Source organism: Hypanus sabinus, chromosome 1, assembly GCF_030144855.1.
Source record: "Hypanus sabinus isolate sHypSab1 chromosome 1, sHypSab1.hap1, whole genome shotgun sequence".
Classification (NCBI taxonomy): domain Eukaryota; kingdom Metazoa; phylum Chordata; class Chondrichthyes; order Myliobatiformes; family Dasyatidae; genus Hypanus; species Hypanus sabinus.
Genome location: NC_082706.1, coordinates 80,519,275 through 80,536,047, shown reverse-complemented (window position 1 = coordinate 80,536,047; position 16,773 = coordinate 80,519,275). Strand labels below are relative to the sequence as shown.

Genomic DNA, 16,773 nt, shown 5'->3' with positions numbered 1-16,773 from the left:
CAATAGGAAGAAAAGAACCAAGAACGGAAAATATAGAATATCCCTTAACCTCACTACATTCTAAATTTACCCACTGTGGGCACACAGGTGAATCCAAATCTAGTTTCCAGTACATTAGGTTACGAATATTATTCGCCCAATAATAAAATCTAAAGTTAGGTAAAGCTAGACCACCATCTTTTTTAGACTTTTGTAATTGCCTTTTGCTTAACCTAGGATTTTTATTTTGCCACACAAATGAGGAAATTTTTGAATCAATATTATCAAAAAAAGATTTAGGAATAAAAATTGGTAAAGCTTGGAATAAATATAAAAATTTCGGTAAAATCATCATTTTAATAGCATTAATCCGACCAACTAATGATAAAAATAAGGGAGACCATCTAGTAGTAAGTTGCTGAATTTGATGAAGCATAGGTAAAAAATTCAGTCCAAATAAATCTTTATATTTCTTGGTGATTTTTATACCTAAATAGATAAAGTTATCAGTAACAACTTTAAATGGCATCCTATCACTCAATAAAGTTTGCGCGTTTAAAGGGAATAACTCACTCTTATCTAAGTTTAACTTATAACCAGAAAAGCTACCAAATTGAGCCAACAAGGATAAAATAGCAGGAATAGACCTACTAGGATTAGAAATATATAACAACAAATCATCAGCATAAAGCGATAATTTGTATAACTTCTCATTACGGGTAATACCAAAAATATTAGGAGACTCACGAATAGCAATAGCTAAAGGTTCTAATGCAATATTAAATAATAAAGGACTTAAAGGACAACCTTGTCTCGTACCACGAGATAATTGAAAAAAAGAGGATCTATAATTATTTGTAAGAACAGAAGCAACAGGTTTATAATATATTAATTTAATCCATGATATAAAATTAGGACTAAAATTAAAGTTTCTCAATGCATTAAATAAATATGTCCATTCAACTCTATCAAAGGCTTTTTCAGCATCTAATGAGATAACACATTCTGGGGTTGTAGGTGATGAAGTATAAATTATGTTAATCAATTTTCTAATATTAAAAAAGGAATATCGATTCCTAATAAAACCAGTTTGATCTTCTGAAATAATCTGTGGTAATACCTTTTCTAATCTAATGGCTAAAATTTTTGTAAGAATCTTAGAGTCTACATTTAATAATGATATAGGGCGATAAGATGCACATAAAGTAGGATCTTTATCTTTTTTAAGAATTAAAGAGATAGTAGCTTCATAAAACGATTGAGGTAGTCTCTTCTTAACAAACGCATCATTAAAGATTTCACATAGCCAAGGAGAAAGCAATAAAGAAAAAGTTTTAAAAAATTCTACAATAAAACCATCAGGACCAGGAGCTTTCCCTGAATTCATTGATGAGATAGCCTCTCTTATTTCATCCATAGAAATAGGAGCATCAAGCAAGCTACAATCTTCATCTATCAGTTTAGGAATATTCAAATTATTAAAAAAATTATCCATCGTAAACCGGTCACCGTCAAATTCTGATTGATATAAAGATTTATAAAAATCTTGAAAAGTGTTATTGATTTCTTTATAATCAGTAGTTAAATTACCGTCTTGTTTACGAATTTTAATAATTTGTCGCTTAGTCGAAATAGCTTTTAATTGATTAGCTAACAATTTACCAGTTCGATCACTATGAATATAAAATTGAGCCCTAGTCTTAATTAATTGATTCTCAATTGAAGAAGATAATAATAAACTATGTTCCATTTGAAGCTCAACTCTTCTTATAAAGTTCTTTGGTAGGAGTAACGGAATAAATCTTATCAATTTCTTTAATTTTATCCACCAATAAAGCTATATCTGAATATCTTTGTTTTCTTTTACCAGCGGAATATGAAATAATTTGTCCACGAATAAAAGCCTTGAAAGAGTCCCAAAGTATTCCTTTATCAATCTCTTCATTATAGTTTGTTGAAAAAAATAAGTCAATTTGTTGCTTAATGAAGGTAATAAATTCTGGATCTTGAAGTAAAGTAGCATTAAGTCTCCAGGATCTAGTATTGATAGAAGAGTCCGAAATCTTGATAGATAACTTCAAAGGCGCATGATCCGAAATAGCAATAGAATCGTATTTACAATCAATAACATCTGTTAATAAACGATGATCAATAAGAAAGTAATCAATTCTAGAATAACTATGATATACATGTGAAAAAAATGAAAATTCTTTATCTTTAGGGTTCAAAAACCGCCATATTTCAGTAATTCCAGAATCAACCATAAAAGAATTAATAAGTAAAGCTGATCTATTCGGAAGAGTTCGAATAGGTTTAGATCTATCCATCGAAGGATTCAAACAACAATTAAAGTCTCCACCCATAATCAACATATATTCATTCAAATTAGGAAGAGAAGTAAATAAACGTTTAAAAAATTCAGGACAATCAAAGTTTGGAGCATAAATATTAACTAAAACAACTTTCCGATTAAAAAGTGAACCAGTTATCAACAAAAATCTACCCTGTGGATCAGAAATAATTTCATAATGTGTAAACGAAATTGAGGCGTCTATAAAAATAGACACACCCCTAATTTTAGCGGTACAATTTGAGTGAAATTGTTGTCCTTTCCAGAACCTAAAAAAATGTTGATTATCCTCCCTCCTAATATGGGTCTCCTGTGCAAAAATAATATTAGCGTTCAATCTATGGAATACTTTAAATATTTTTTTACGTTTAATCGGATGATTTAAACCATTAGTATTCCACGAGATAAAGTTAATAGATTTATCCATCATACCAATATTAATTGTGTGTATCATAAAAGGTTAAAAAGACACATAACCCACAATTTAGGAAGAAGGAAAATTGATTCAGGAGCAACCGGAGATCCTGACACCTCAACAATATTAACAATTTAAAGTCAGCCCATAAACTAAAAGCAAAAAAAAAAAAAGCAAAAGCATGAAAAAAGATCCCTCCCCCCTCCCCCCACCCTTTGAAAGAAAGCCAAGCGGCAGGCGCATAAACTAATACTAAAATTACCCCCATTTCAAGATGGCAGCTCCATAAGAAAATTTTTTAAGAAAAAACTATATAACACCCTAATTAAAATATAGAGTTGCAAAAAAAAAAATATATATATATATACCTACATATATATATATACACATACACATACACATACACACACATATCAGACAAATCAAAAAAAACTAAAATAGTAAAACCAGAAAAATCATTAATAAAAAAAATGAACATTAAAGTTTAAAAATGTAATACATCTTTAAAAAAGAAATTCCATATTCAGATACAAAGATGACGTTTCACAAGCCAAGACTTATGGGAAGAAGAAACGACATTTTGAGAAAGCCATATTACAAAATATGAATATAAATTCAGCAATCTAATAAGAAAATTTAGTAAAAAAGTTATCAAAATAGAATTTTTTAAAAGAAAAAGATTTAATAGACACTACAACATATATAAAAAAAAACTAAAAAAAAAAGAATTCAAAACCTTTGTTCCATTTCTAAACACAGGCAAGCAAATAAACGCTTATAAAAAGTAAAGACTTATGGGAAGAAGAAACGACATTTTGAAAAAATAATTCATTATTACAAAATACAAACGTGTATAAAAAAGGATATTATAAAAATTAAAGCAGCATCTATAAGCAATAATAATAGTAGTAAAAAAAAGACCCAGACCCATAGTTCAAAATAAAAAGTTATAACCCAACTTCCAGGGTTAAAACTTAAAATGAAATGACATCCTCTCTCCAAAAAAAAAATCTTCAATGTAACTCATAGTTCAAGTTGCACTAGAGGATCGATATTCTTCAACAAATTTCTTCGCTTCTTCAGGAGTGTTAAAAAAGTGTAGACTGTTATCGGGCAGCACCATTTTAAGCTTTGCTGGATACATTAAAGCTTGTTTAAATCCAATCGAATGAATCTCTGCCATCACTGGTTTAAAAGCGATCCTGGCTTTCATTACTTCATACGAATAGTCCTCAACTATTCGAAATGAGTAATTTCTGTAGGAGATCATACCTTTTTTACGAGCTAATCGAATTAGAAGCTCTTTCTCACGAGGATAATGAAGGCGAACAATCACCGCTCGTGGTTTATCAGGCACAGACGAAAGCCTCGCAACTCTATGAGCGCGGTCAATAACAGGTTCATTTTTCAAACCTTCACCACCGAAAATTTCCCACAGTAATTTAGAGAAAAATTCAGTTAAATCACCGGACTCAACTTTTTCAGGAATTCCGATGATGCGCAAATTCTGTCTGCGAGAACGATTTTCAAGATCAGTAATTTTAAACTTGTACTGATCTAAAGTTTTAGCAGTCGACTCTATCTTCTTCTCTAACACTTCAATTGTACGTGCTTTTTCACAAATTGATTGTTCAAGAGTCGTGATCTTATTTCCATGCTGTTGAACCTCTAACGCCTGCGACTGAAACTTAGTTTCAAGCGATTTAACAACTCCTTCAAGATCGGATATTTTCGAAGTAATCCTCCTTTCCAAACTTAACAGTTTACTGTCCAATTTACCTTCTAGTCTGCCTTCCAGACCCGCAAATTTAGCATCCAGTTTATTGTCCAATTTACCTTCCATACCCGCAAATTTAACATCCAGTTTAATGTCCAAAAGACCAGAAATTGCGTCGATGGATACAGGATCCTTAGCCGATTTCTTACTTGTAGCCATTTAAGTTTGACAAGATTAGATCAACTATTATTTTAGGAAAAAAGGGTCAATCAAAGGTAGCAACTCATATGATTAAGTTCGAAAAGATCTAATTAAAGGGTGATTATAGTTAAAAAAATAAAGAGCGCCTAAAAGGCAGATGCTTACGTCGCCATCTTGAAACTCCACCCCCTACTTCCTCAAATCTACCTGCCACTCCACCTATCTTCATCTCATCTACAAAGGCATCGATTCTGTAATCCAGATCATTGACATACAACATAAAAAGAATCGGTCCCAACACAGACCCCTGTGAAACGCCACTAGTCACTGGCAGTCAACCAGAAAAGGCTTCCTTTATTTCCACTCTTTTCCTTCTGCCACTGATTTATCTATGCTGGTATCTTTCCTGTAATACCATGAGCTCTTTACTTGTTAAGCACCTCATGTGTGGCACCTTGTCAAGAGCCTTCTGAAAATCCCAAGTACACAACATCAGTTGATTCTCATTCGTCTATCCTGCTAGTTATTTCTTCAAAGAACTCCAACAAATTTGTCGGGCAAGATTTTTCCTTGAGGAAACCATGCTGACTGTGGCCTATTTTATCACGTGCCTCCAAGTACTCTGACTTCACATCCTTAACAATCAACTCCAACATCTTTTCAACCACTGAAGTCAGACTAACTGGCCTAATTTCTTTCCTCTGCCTTTCTTCTTTCTTGAAGAATGGAGTGACATTGGCAATTTTCTAGTCTTCCAGAACCATTACAGAATCTAGTGATTTTTGCAGGATCATGACTAATACCTCCATGATCTTGTCACCCATGTCTTTCAAAACCCTGTGGTGTACACCATTTGGTCTGGGTGACTTATCTAGCTTCAAGCCATTCAGTTTCCCAAGAACTTTCTCTCTAGTAATGGTAACTTCACACACTTCATGACCCCTGTCACCTAGAACTTCCACCATACTGCTAGTTTTTCTTCCACAATGAAGACTGATGCAAAATACTTATTCAGTTCATCTGCCATTTCCTTGTCCCCCATTATTACCTCTCCAGCATTGTTTTTCAATGGTCTGAAATCCATTCTCACCCCTCTTTTACATTTTGTGTATCAGAAGGATCTTCTGGTATCCCCTTTAATATAATAGATCAGCTTACTTTTATATTCCATCTTTACCTGCTTATTGACTTTTTAGTTGCCTTCTGTTGCTTTTTGAAAGGTTTCCAATCCTCTAACTTCTCACTATTTTTTGCTCTATAATATGCCCTCTCTTTGGCTTTTATGTTGGCTTTGACTTGTTAGCCACAGTTGTGCCATCTTGCCTTTAGAGTACTTCTTCCTCTTTAGGATGTCCTGTGCCTTTTGAATTACTTCCAGAAATTCCAGCCATTGCTACTTCGCTGTCATCCCAGCCAGTGTTGTTTTTCAATCAATTCCGGCCAACTCCTCTCTCAGGCTCTGCAATTCCCTTTACTCCTCTGTATTACTGATACATCTGATTTTTAACTTCTCCTTCTCAAATTTCAGGATGAATTTGATCATATTATGATCACTTGCCCCTACGGGTTCTTTTACTTTAAGCTCTCTAACCAATTCTAGTTCATTGCACAACGCTCAATCCAGAATTGCTGATCTCCTAGTGGGTTCAACCATGAGCTGCTCTAAAGAGCTGTTTCATAGGCATTCTAGAAACTCCCCCTCTTGGGATCCAGCACCAACCTGATTTTCCCAATCTATTGCATATTGAAATCCCCCATGAACATTGTAACATTGCCCTTTTGCCATGCATTTTCTATCTCCCATTGTAATTTGTAGATAACATCCTTATTACTGTTTGGGGTTCTGTATACAATTCCCATCAGGGTCTTTTTACCCTTGGAGTTCCTTAGCTCTACCATCAATGATTCAACACCTTCCAACCCTATGTCACTTCTATCTAATGATATGATTTCTTTTTTTACCCACAGAGCAATGCCACCACCTCTGCCTTCCTGCCTGTCCTTTTGAAACAATGTGTATCCTTGGACATTATCTCACAGCTGTAATCTTCTTTCAGCACCGATTCAGTGATGCCTCATCATACATGCCAATCTGTGACTGCTACAAATTCATCTTCCTTATTTTGTATACTGTACGCATTCAAATAAAATACCTTCAGTCCTGTATTCTTTTTTGATTTGATCCACTTTTTCCATTGCAACTCATCCTGTTGACTGTAATTTTGCCCTATCATCAACCTCTCCTTGCTAAGAGTCTCACTACAGACTGTGCTGCCTTTGTTTGTAAACCAGCTTCCTCATCCTCAGCACTATCCAGCCTCCTGTTTAAGCTGTCCCAAACAACTCTAGCTGACCTGCCCACAAGAATATTGGACCCCCTCGGGTTCAAGTGTAATTGGTTCCTTTTGTACAGTTCGTACCTTCCCCAGAAGAGATCCCAATTATCCCTGAACCCCTGCCCCCTGCACCAGTTCCTCAGCCACACCTGCCAAATTATCCTATTTTTACTCTCATTGGTACATGGCACAGGCAGCAATCCAGAGATTACTATACTGGAGGTCCTGTTTTTCAGCTACCTACCTACATACCTCCCTAAAATCACTCTTCAGGGCCTCCTCACCTTGTATTCCTATGTCACTGGTGCCAATGTGTACTAAGACAACTGGCTGATCACCCTCACCCTGAGAATGCCTTGGACATGATCCGAGACACCCCTGATGCTGGCACCAGGGAGGCAACATACCATAAGGCTATCTCTATTGCGCTCACAGAATCTTGTTTCTGTTCCTCTGACTATGGAATCTCTATCAACACTGCGGTCCTCTTCACCTCTCTGCTCTTCCGAGCCACAGCACCAGACTCGGTGCCAGAGACCCAGTCACTGTGGCTCACCCTGGTAGGTCATCCCCCTCAATAGTATCTATTGTATACATGTTATTGAGGGGACCAGCCTCAGGTGTACTCTGCACTGGCTGAGCATTTCCCCTTCACCTGACAGTCACCCAGTTACCTGTTTCCTGCAATCTAGGGGTGACTACCTCCCTGGAGCTTTTGTGTTTCCCCTCCTCATTCTCTCATATGAGTCAATGGTCATTGAGCTGGTGCAGATGTGTTTATCTGAGAGACTGGAGTTCTCCCAGACTTCCCACATCCCACACACAGTACAAAACACTGCCCCTGGAGCCACTCTCACGACACTGTTCTGCCCTAAAAGATGAGCAATGAGCAAATATGAACAGAAAGAGAAGAATTTAGCCAATACTTTACCTCACCTAAGCCTGATGAGCCAAAAGCCACTTTAAACACTGACCCACTCACAAGAATGGCTGCTCTAGTTGTACTTGAGTTATTTCTGTTGGCCCATTCTAATGAATCCCTCTTGCTGATTGGCTGCTCCTCAACTCACAGAAACTGCCGTGAAGCTCGGCCTTTTAAATCTCAGTCACCATCCTGATTGAAACGTAGCTCTTTTCACACACGCTGACGTTCCAAAGGGATCATTCCTGTTGCAATTCCTTGAGCCACTCTTCCATCTCCATTAACTACTGGAGAAAAAAAAAGACCCAGCCCATCCAGTCTCTCCTTGTAAGTCCTCCAGTCCAGGCAATATCCACGTGAGTCTTTTCTGTACCCATTCCTGCATGATGACAGGTTTCCTATAGAGATGTGACCATCCTGCATACAACTCTTTGGACGAGCCTCCCCAACATGTTGTAACATGACTTTCAACTCGTTCTCAATGCCCTGACCAATGAAAGCAAGCATACCAAACACCATCCTGTCTACCAGTGTCACAGGTGGATAACTTGACTGATGAGCAGTTCTCTTTTTACAAAACCAGAGCAAAATGGGATGTCATGATCAGAAAGGGTAAGACAAGGGAATAATCACCAGTCCTTATAGAGGGATCAGAAGTGGAAAGAGTGAACAATTTCAAGTTCCTGGGTGTCAATATCTCTGAGGATCCTTCCTGAGCTCAACATAAGGATGCCTCAAAAAGGTGGCATCCATCGTTAAGGACCCCCATCAAGCAGGTCATGCCTTGTTCTCATTGTTACCATCAGGGAGGAGGTACAGAAGCCTGAAGGCACACACTCAACAATTCAGGAACAGCTTCTTCCCCTGTGCCATGCAATTTCTGAATGGACATTGAACCCATGAACAGCATCTCACTACTTTATTTTTGAGCTACTAATTTAATTTCACTACTTAATATATATTTATACTTGTTGTAATTCACATTTCTCTATTATGTATTGCATCATGCTGCTGCCACAAAGACAACAAATTTCACGACATGCCGGTGATATTAAACCTGATTCTGATGAAGGGTCTCACCCCGAGATGTTGACTCTTTATTCCTCTCCATCGACATTGCCTGACCTGTTGAGTTCCTCCATCATTTTGTGTGTGTTGCCATACCTTCTAATTCTGGTTTGAGTAAGCATGGTATGTCAATGTAAAGGTTGTGATGCTGTCCGGTGGGAATTGTGTGTCATCATTAATGCATTAATTTTGCATTCTCCTCTCTCGTTCTGCAGCCCTTCCTGCCTCTTATGAAACTGATTTGTTCACCGGATGTGAGAATGTTTCTATGCAGCGCATTTGTGCCAGCCTGCACAGAAGAACGTCAGATTGTCCCACCTTGTCGAGAGCTTTGTGAGAAAGTTCTTAAAGACTGTGAAAAACTGATCGAGACATTTGGGATCTTGTGGCCAGAGGAGCTGCAATGTGATCGGTATGAAGAATTGCATTGGTCTCTGACCCAAGTTATGTGATGAATATCTCTCTCAGTTTGGCAGGGAGGGTGGGGGGTGGTGTGGAGTGTGATGGGTATCTCTCTCACTCTGGGAGGAAAGTGGGAAGATGGATATCTCTCATTGTAGGGTTGAGGAATGAGAAACAAGTTTGAGCAAAAGCAAAGCATTGAATTTACTAAATGCAATGAAATGTTTCTCTTCTTTTTGGCCTGGAGGTACATTTTCTCTCTAAGTTTACAGGTTGTATTTTAATTTTGTAGAGCTTACTGCTCTGCTTGACTCTAAGCTGGGCATCAAACCTCGTAACAGTTCATTCCCAAAATGCCTGTTGAGATATTCAGCCCTGCTGCTGGAGAAACCAGTGTAAATGTACTAAACCTTCTCAGTCGCCTTCAAGCTGGCCAGTCCAAACTCTCTCACTCAAAACCCAGCATTAACACTTGGCTCACCTTGTGCTCTTTGACAATCTCCACTACTGCTTATCTGAAGGATAACAATAAATTAGGTTTGGGAGACAATAATTGTCATTGATTTAGAGCATGGTATTTAGGTGATACTTTCAAGTCCAGAGCCCCCTTTTTTCTCAACCTCCAATGAGTTTTTCTTTTTCCAATGAACCTTGAAGGCATGATCCAGCACTCCAGAGCTTCCTTCCATGCCTCAGGTTTTCCATAAATCTGTAAGATATAGGAACAGAGTTAGGCCAGTTAGCATTCTGAGTTTGCTCTGCCGTTGAAACATGGCTGTTAGTGTATGGCACAGTAGGGCAATAGTTAGAATAATGCTACTATAGCGCAAGGTTCAATAGCCTTGTTGTCTGTGAGGAGAGTGTACATTCTCCCCATGTCCAATGGATGGTCCACTTTCCTTGCACCTTGCAAAGGTGTACGGGTTATATTGTTAGAACATTAATCAATTACATAAGATGTAATTGGGCAGCACAGCCTCATTGGGTTGGAAGGGCTTGTTACCATGCTGTGTCACTAAATGAAACAAAATACAAATAATTTTTTTTAACTCCATTCTTTTGCCTTCTCCCCATAATCATTAGTTCCCTTACCAATCAAAAACTTAATCAGTCTCTCTTTATGCTCCAAAGTTCTCCTTCAATTTTTGCCATCAACGAGCATTTTGTAAACATAAAAGCCTGCATTTTTCAGTGCTGAGGGGTTAAAAATCAATCTTCTTCCCCTTCTGATGTGGAGCAGTTGTAGCTATTTCCATATTACCACGCATTGCCCTAGAAATTTATCCAGCTAGTTTTGATTGTGAGTCATGTCTTTGAACAACAAAGCGATTTCTATATTGAGGAGAATGGAATGACATCGCTCCTTGTGCAAAGCTTTTTGGACAATGTAATAGGTGGCAGATTGAGGCTTTGGGACTGACATTTGCAAAGAAAGGTGAGGAGGAGCTCAATGCTATGTTCACTTGACACACCTTTTTGGGTGCAAATTAATTTTTAAGCCAAAAACACATGCTCTATCCATGTTTATTGAGGCAATATTGTGATGGGACAGAACTTACCCTTGTGCTCACATTATAGACTTGAAACCATTGGTCATTTTTTAGGATTTGCTGTGGTAGTGACTAAGAAGTGTTTTGTTCCACAAAAGGTGGCTTCATCCCTTTTTTGTTCTGTTATCAGCATTTCTGACTGGGGAGACATTAAACAAAGAAGACTCAGTTGAATTATGGAAGATAAAATTTATCCATTTGGGCACTAGCTAAGTGTAGAAACTAGATGTAAAATTTGGGTAGCAACTTGGATTTTTCTCAGCAGGAATTTTGAATATAATGTAATAAATACAAAGGTGGAAACTACACTCGTCTAGTGAGATGAGCTCACTACAATGATCTCACTTTGAGGACTTTTTATCTTGGTATTTCATGCCCTTGTTATTTATTGCTATTTATTTATTCTGCTTTTACACAGTTCATTGTCTTCCATGTTCTACTTGCTCCTTCATTGACCCTGTTTATAGTTTCTAATTCTACAGATTTGCTGAGTTATGGCAGCAGGAAAAAAAATCTCAGGGTTGTATGTGGTGGCATGTGTGTACACTGATAATAAAATTTACATTGAACTTTGAAAAGGTGGAAGTGCTTAAATATCATGCTGATGCTTGATAAGTTCAGCATAATTTGAATTTTAAACTAATCTTTAAAAGAAGTTTGTTTTTTTTTATTTCAAGGTTAGAATATTGCAATGGTGGCCAACACACTTCGGCTATAGCTTCAACTCCAAGATCGGTCACAGAGAAGACTTCACAAATGGTAGTGAAAGATTATGGATTTTGGTGTCCACGACCCCTCAAGAACCCAACTGGGCATGGTAGTTCGTTTCTTGGTGTGGGTGACTGTTTGCCACCATGTCCCAACATGTACTTCAGAGAAAATGAATTGAACTTTGCCAAGTATTTCATTGGAATTGTTTCCATCATTTGTCTCTGTTCAACTCTCTTTACATTCTTGACTTTTCTCATCGATGTTCGAAGATTCCGTTACCCTGAGCGACCTATTATTTTTTATGCAGTATGTTATAGCATGGTATCTCTGATGTACATTGTTGGTTTCATTGCTGGTAATAACATAGTTTGCAACAAAGCAAATGAGAAATTGGGTACCATGGAAACAGTTGTCATAGGTGCACAGAACAAAGGATGCACAATCCTTTTTATGCTCTTGTATTTCTTTACCATGTCAGGAACTGTTTGGTGGGTAATTCTGACCATCACCTGGTTCCTAGCAGCAGGTTTGAAGTGGAGTTGTGAAGCTATTGAACAGAAGGCATTGTGGTACCATTCTTTTGCTTGGGGAATGCCTGGGATATTCACAATAATGCTGCTTGCCTTAAACAAAGTTGAAGGTGACAATATTAGTGGTGTATGCTTTGTCGGACTGTATGACTTGAATGCTTTGCGTTATTTTATCCTGACACCATTGTGCCTCTGTGTGGTGGTGGGATTGTCCCTCCTTTTGGCAGGAATTATTTCCTTGAATCACGTACGGCAGGTAATCCAACATGACGAAAGAAATCAGGAGAAACTAAAGAAGTTTATGATTCGAATTGGAGTTTTCAGCGGCCTATACTTGGTGCCATTGGTAGCACTCCTGGGATGTTATATTTATGAGCAAGCTCTTCGGACGACTTGGGAAACTACGTGGGTTCACGACTACTGTCAAGATTATCCCATTCCGTGTCCCAATCAGGTACTTTCAAAAGCCTTTGTCAATGTCATTATATGTCACTGTGATCAATTACGACACTAAAATTATATACTGTTCATCATGAGCAGAGAGAATTGGGGTTTCTGCTTCTAGGTAGCTGTTCTAAGGTGGTAATATAATAGGACTTAATCAATAGAACAGTCCTAGTTGTGATATTTTATGACTACTTATTTAAACAGAACCATAAGCATTTTACTGGTCTTTTATTTTTGAATAAATGAGCAGGAGAAGGTTAGGTAACATGGTAATACACAAAATACTGGAGGAGCTCAGCAGGTCAGGCAGTATTCACCGAGAGGAATAAATAGTCAACATTTCAGGGTGAGATTTGATGAAGTGTCTTGGTCTGAAAAATGACTATTTATTCCTCTCTGTAGAGGCTGCCTGACCTGCTGAGTTCCTCCAGCATTTTGTGTATACTCTGGATTTCCAGTATTTGCAGAAACTCTTGTGTTTTAGAGAATACAGATTAGGTTAGACTCAGCACCACTATATTGTAGTGTTGTAGCGATGTACTACATACAGAGCTAGAGACAACGACACGCAGTTGGTAAGTCATTTCGAGACTAGTTTATCCAAACTTCGCGGTGCTGGCATTTAATCCCTAGCGCCCACCCTCTTCGGGTGGAAATGACGTCAGAGGTGCATTACCAAAGTCTCTCCCCACGCGCTGGCTATTTATGAGCCGGTTCGCCTGCGCAGAAAGTGGGTCGCCACATAACCCCCCCCCCCACCCCCAGAACTGGCGATACACCCCCCAATGTCCACAGTCTGGATCAGCCTCTGTCTGGGAGGTCTGCCTCTGCGCCGCGGTGCCTGAACCTCGACCGGCTGCACCAAGTCCACATGGGCTGGTTTGAGTCGGTCCACTCTGAAAACCTCCTCTTTCCCCCCAATGTCCAGAACGTACGTGGACCTGTTGTTGTTGATCACCTTGAACGGCCCCTCGTACAGCCGCTGTAGCGGTGCCTGGTGTCTGCCCCTTCATACAAACACAAACTTACAGTTCTGCAGGTCTTTGGGTACATGGGTCGGGGTCAGTCCGTGCTGTGAAGTCGGTACGGGGGCCAGGTTGCTGAGCCTTTCGCATAGTCTGTCCAGGACTGCTGCGGGTTCTTCCTCTTGCCCCCTTGGGGCTGGTATGAACTCGCGTGGGACGGCCAGGGGTGCACCGTACACCAACTCGGCCAACGAGGTGTGCAGATCCTCTCTGGGCACCGTGCGGATTCCGAGTAGGACCCAGGGAAGCTCGTCCACCCAGTTAGGTCCTCACAGGCGGGCCATGAGAGCCGACTTCAAGTGACAGTGGAAGTGTTCCACTAGTCCGTTCGACTGTGGGTGGTAGGCAGTAGTGCAGTGTGGCTGCATTCCCAACAGGCTGGAGGTGAACTGGGCGCCTCTGTTGGAGGTAATGTGGGCTGGTACCCCGAAGTGTGCTACCCAGGTTGCGATCAGTGCTCGGGTGCAGGAATCGGCAGATGTGTCGGTGAGCAGGACCGCCTTGTGAACCGGTCTACCATAGTTCGGAGGTACCGCACTCCTCAGGACACTGGTAGGGGGCCCATGATATCCATATGAATGTGGTCGAACCTCCGGTGGGTGGGTTCGAACTGCTGCGGCAGGGCTTTAGTGTGCCACTGCACCTTGGCTGTTTGGCACTGCGTGCACGTTCTGGCCCATTCACTGCCCTGCTTGTGAAGTCTGTGCCACACGAACTTGCTGGAGACCAGCCAGACGGTTGTCCTGATCGATGGGTGCACCAAACCATGTATGGAGTTGAAAACTCACTGCCTCCAGGCTGCCGGGACGATGGGGCCAGGTTGGCCGGTAGCCATGTCGCACAGGAGGGTCCTATCACCTGGGCCTACGAGAAAGTCCTGCAACTGCAAACCCGAGACTGCGGTCTTGTAGCTGGGCACCTCGTCGTCTGCCTGCTGCGCCTCCGCCAGTGCTGCATAGTCCACCCCCAGGGACAGGGCCTGGACAGCTGGTCTGGAGAGTGCATCCGCCAAGACGTTGTCCTTTCCCGAGAAATGCTGGATGTCTGTCGTGTACTCGGAGATGTAGGACAGATGTCGCTGCTGGCGAGCCGACCAGGGATCGGACACCTTTGTGACCGCAAAGGTCAACGGTTTGTGATCCATGAACGTGGTGAACGGCCTGCCTTCTAAGAAGTACCTCAAATGCCGGATTGCCAGATACAGTGCCAACAGCTCCCGGTGGAAAGCACTGTACTTGAGTTCGGGTGGTTGTAGGTGCTTGTTGAAGAACCCCAAGGGTTGCCAGCGCCCCTCGATGAGCTGCTCCAGCACCCCACCGACTGCTGTGTCAGATGTGTCCACCGTGAGGGTGGTCGGAACGTCCGTTCTGGGGTCCACCAGCATCGCGGCATCTGCCAAGGCTTCCTTGGCTTTGATGAAACCGGCCGCAGCCTCCTTGTCCCAAGTAATGTCCTTGCCTTTACCCGACATCAGGGTGTACAAAGGGCACATGATACGGGCTGCTGAGGGGAGGAAACGATGGTAGAAGTTCACCATACCAACAAACTCCTGTAGGCCTTTGACCGTGTTGGGGTGGGTAAAGTGGCAGATTGCGTCTACCTTGGGCAGAGGTGTTGCCCCGTCTTTGGTAATCCTGTGGCCCAGGAAGTCGATGGTATCGAGATTGAACTGGCATTTGGCCGGGTTGATCGTGAGGCTGAAATCACTCAGGTGGGAGTAGAGCTGGCTGAGGTGGGACAGATGCTCCTGGCGACTACTGCTGGCTATAAGTATGTCGTCCAAATAGAAGAACGCAAAGTCAGGTCGCGTCCCACCGCGTCCATTAGCTGCTGGAACGTCTGTGCGGCATTCTTCAGGCCGAACGGCATTCGGAGGAACTCGAACAGGCCGAACGGGGTGATAAGTGCTGTTTTGGGGATGGCTTCAGGGTGCACCGGGATTTGACGGTATCCCTGGACGAGGTCTACTTTGGAAAATATTCTTGCCCTGTGCAGGTTTGCTGCAAAGTCCTGTATGTGTGGCACAGGGTAGCGGTCTGGAGTTGTAGCCTCATTCAGTCTGCGGTAGTCGCCGCATGGTCTCCAACCCCAGCTGCTTTGGGCACCTGGGCTGTCGGACCTCCGTACGATCCCCAATTCCTCCATCCTCTTGAACTCCTCCTTCGCCAGGCGGAGCTTTTCCGGGGGGAGCCTTCGTGTGCGAGCATGGAGGTGTGGTCCCTTTGTTGGGATATGGTGCTGAACCCCATGTTTGGGCATGGCTGCCGTGAACTGCAGTGCCAGAATCGATGGAAAGTCCGCCAGGATTCTGGTGAATTCGTTGTCTGACAGCGTGATGGAGTCCAGGTGTGGGGCTGGCAACTTGGCTTCACCCAGGGAGAACGTCTGGAAAGTCTCAGCATGTACCAGTCTTTTCCCTTGCAAGTCGACCAGCAGGCTGTGAGCTCGCAAGAAGTCCGTCCCCAGGAGTGGTTGGGCCACGGCTGCCAGTGTGAAATCCCACGTGAACCGTCTGGCGCTGAACTGCAGCTGCACTGTGCGGGTGCCGTAGGTCCGTATCGTGCTGCCGTTTGCGGCCCTCAGGGTGGGTCCTGGCTTCCTGTTGCGGGTGTCGTACCCTGTCGGGGGCAAGACGCTGATTTCCACTCTGGTGTTGACCAAGAAGCGGCGTCCCGACTGTTTGTCCCAGACGTACAAGAGGCTGTCCTGGCGGTCAGCCGCCATAGTCATTAGCGGCAGCTGGCCCTGGCCCTTGCAGGGTGGGCAACAACGGCGGGCTTTTGTTCCCCACCGCTGGTGGTAGAAACACCACTGTTCACCATCCTCCTCACTCTTGCCTCTGTGTGCGCCCCCCCCCCCCCCCCGCCGGGCCTGGTCTGGTCCGCTGTTGGGCGCGTGGCCTGGTAATCTAATGGACGGACGCCACACTCTCCCTCTTGGCTTTCCACAGCACATCTGCCCGGGCCGCCACCTTCCGGGGGTCGCTGAAATCTGCGTTGGCCAGCAGCAGATGTATGTCCTCGGGCAGTTGCTCTAGGAACACTTGCTCGAACATGAGGCAGGGCCAGCATCTCGTTCATCAATGCTGACAGCAGTCTATCTCCCAAACCATCCAGGTGA

At 42.0% G+C, this 16,773-nt stretch overlaps 1 protein-coding gene across 2 annotated transcripts in view; it reads left to right on the top strand.

Moving 5' to 3' along the window:
- Positions 1-16,773, top strand: part of LOC132394986 (frizzled-6-like) — an 85,978-nt gene that overhangs the window by 40,827 nt on the left and 28,378 nt on the right. The window contains exons 3-5 of one of the 2 annotated variants that reach the window (XM_059971329.1): positions 9,204-9,400; positions 11,618-11,699; positions 12,438-12,635. In XM_059971329.1, coding sequence (XP_059827312.1) covers positions 9,204-9,400; positions 11,618-11,699; positions 12,438-12,635 — 477 coding nt within the window. Of the gene's footprint in view, positions 1-9,203; positions 9,401-11,617; positions 12,636-16,773 lie in introns of both variants that reach the window. The other variant, XM_059971323.1, reaches the window with a different exon arrangement.